General features: G+C 39.1%; 1 protein-coding gene across 1 annotated transcript in view; it reads right to left on the bottom strand.

Moving 5' to 3' along the window:
• Window positions 1–664: 664 nt before the first annotated feature.
• Window positions 665–1876, bottom strand: part of LOC118559585 — an 8090-nt gene continuing 6878 nt past the window's right edge. The window contains 6 exon segments of the mRNA XM_036130278.1: window positions 665–686; window positions 919–967; window positions 1068–1121; window positions 1209–1276; window positions 1527–1571; window positions 1739–1789. Coding sequence (XP_035986171.1) covers window positions 1761–1789 — 29 coding nt within the window. The 3' untranslated portion in view covers window positions 665–686; window positions 919–967; window positions 1068–1121; ... (1 more) ...; window positions 1527–1571; window positions 1739–1760.

The raw sequence follows: 1876 nt of genomic DNA, 5'->3' as shown, positions 1-1876 counted from the left end.
GGATTTTTGACCCCTTGTTCCCCAGAGATCTGAGCCACCCTGTTTCTGTCTGTTCCTGCCTTGCCTGCCCAACTGGACTGTTTGTTTATCTGCCCTTTTTGGTTTTTGTTAATAAATATTATTTTACCGAACCTCTGCTGGCCTGGCTGAATTCTGGGTCCCTTGCCTCCGATTCATGACAGCAACATAATCAATATATTTTTTTTAACATAGTATAAGGGTTAAATAGGTTTGTACAAGTCCAAACAAGTTTATCCAAAAATGTATTTATTTTTCACAAATAAAAGTCAACACAACAACAACAATTAAAGATGACATTAATAATAATAATAATAATAATAATAATATAATATATATATACAGATTTTGGGGTGGTAGGTGGGCCAGGGGTGGACAGGGGTGGTGCCCGTCCTCTGGCTAAGGGGAAAGGGCAGGGGTGTTGAACATTGCTGACACAGCTGGACAAGAATAAAAAAAAAACTGTGTAATCTTCTTGACATTCAAAAACAAAAAGGAGGCATTCTCTTGAGTCATGGATGTCATCATCATTGGCAATGTTCTGAAAGAACTGCTGTCGATCCACTGCTGTCATGGACAATATGCTGGGCAGTTCAACATGTCCACGGAAAAGAGACATGTTGTCCCGTATCCAGTTGTCCCGTATCATTGATTCTTGTCATGGTTCTCTGAGAGGAAGACAAAAGTAAATTTGATATCACATTTACATTCAGTACAATACTTTTCACCAATACACATATTCCCATCCTAATAACGTACTGTTAAACCCACTGAGGTCCAAATAATGCTGTGTGTTTGGATGGCCTGAGGAAAACAATTGTTTCAACAAAATGTTTCAACAAGATGCTGAAAGTGCAGTATCAACCACTAAAACCTTCTTAACCCCCTACACCTGAATACCTGTTCAAGGGATTCCTCGGGATGTATGTCCCCCATACGTTGAATTTTGCTAAGAAAGAAAGAAGAGACCTTGTGAGGAGTATAGTACAATTACAGAATATTTGGTTTTTAGATTGGATTTACAGTTGTTTTTTTTTATTCCATCATACCTTGCCGGTTCTTCGGCTAGCAAGACATTACATGCCAAAGCAGTGTCATTAGCGCTGTCAAATAAAACCAGCAGAGAATTAGGAACAGGTTTGCTCCTCATGGAATCATTACTTTGAAGAAAATAAGTAGTAATTGCATACTTTGCAGCGAGAGTCATATTTGCAAGCATCGTATGGCACCACCACCTTCGTAACCATGGCATGTCATCCTAAAAGAAACAAAGTGCAAACAGGCTCACAATACATGTTTAAACTAAAGGATGCTTTGTCAGTATGATGAAGGCTGTGTGCAAATATCAGTTCATGAGAGTAGGAATACTCAAACGGGAATAATCAACTTGTTTAGAATATTTAACTGACAGACAAAATATTAATTTAGGACCATCAACGTTTGTGTGTGTGCGCGCATTAGTGTCAGGGTCACAAACTTTCACAAGAGGAGTCCCCACAAAGTCATACCTGACTGAAGTCAAATCTCCACCCCAAGGCCATATAAAGAGCGTACTGTAAAGTAGAGATGCAAATCAGAAGGATTGCACTAACATTTTGTATAGGTCTACTGAGACATCTACATGAATATTTCAGTGCCAGTCAAGAGACTCAGACTGGACTACTCTGTATGTCATGGGGAAAACAACAATGTAAAAAGTGCCTCTGCACTCAAAACTGACCATAACCATGAACACTCCACAGTCATTTGAATTGGCCTGGCCTGGAGGGTCCTGCAAAATGTAACAAAATATTGTAACATACACATACACTCCCCTCACACTAATACAATTATTACCACCACAGCTTAATAATGCAAA

The sequence above is a fragment of the Fundulus heteroclitus genome, unplaced genomic scaffold, assembly GCF_011125445.2.
Source record: "Fundulus heteroclitus isolate FHET01 unplaced genomic scaffold, MU-UCD_Fhet_4.1 scaffold_321, whole genome shotgun sequence".
Classification (NCBI taxonomy): Eukaryota; Metazoa; Chordata; class Actinopteri; order Cyprinodontiformes; family Fundulidae; genus Fundulus; species Fundulus heteroclitus.
The sequence above is the reverse complement of the archived record's forward strand: the minus strand, read 5'-3'. Positions and strand labels throughout refer to the sequence as shown.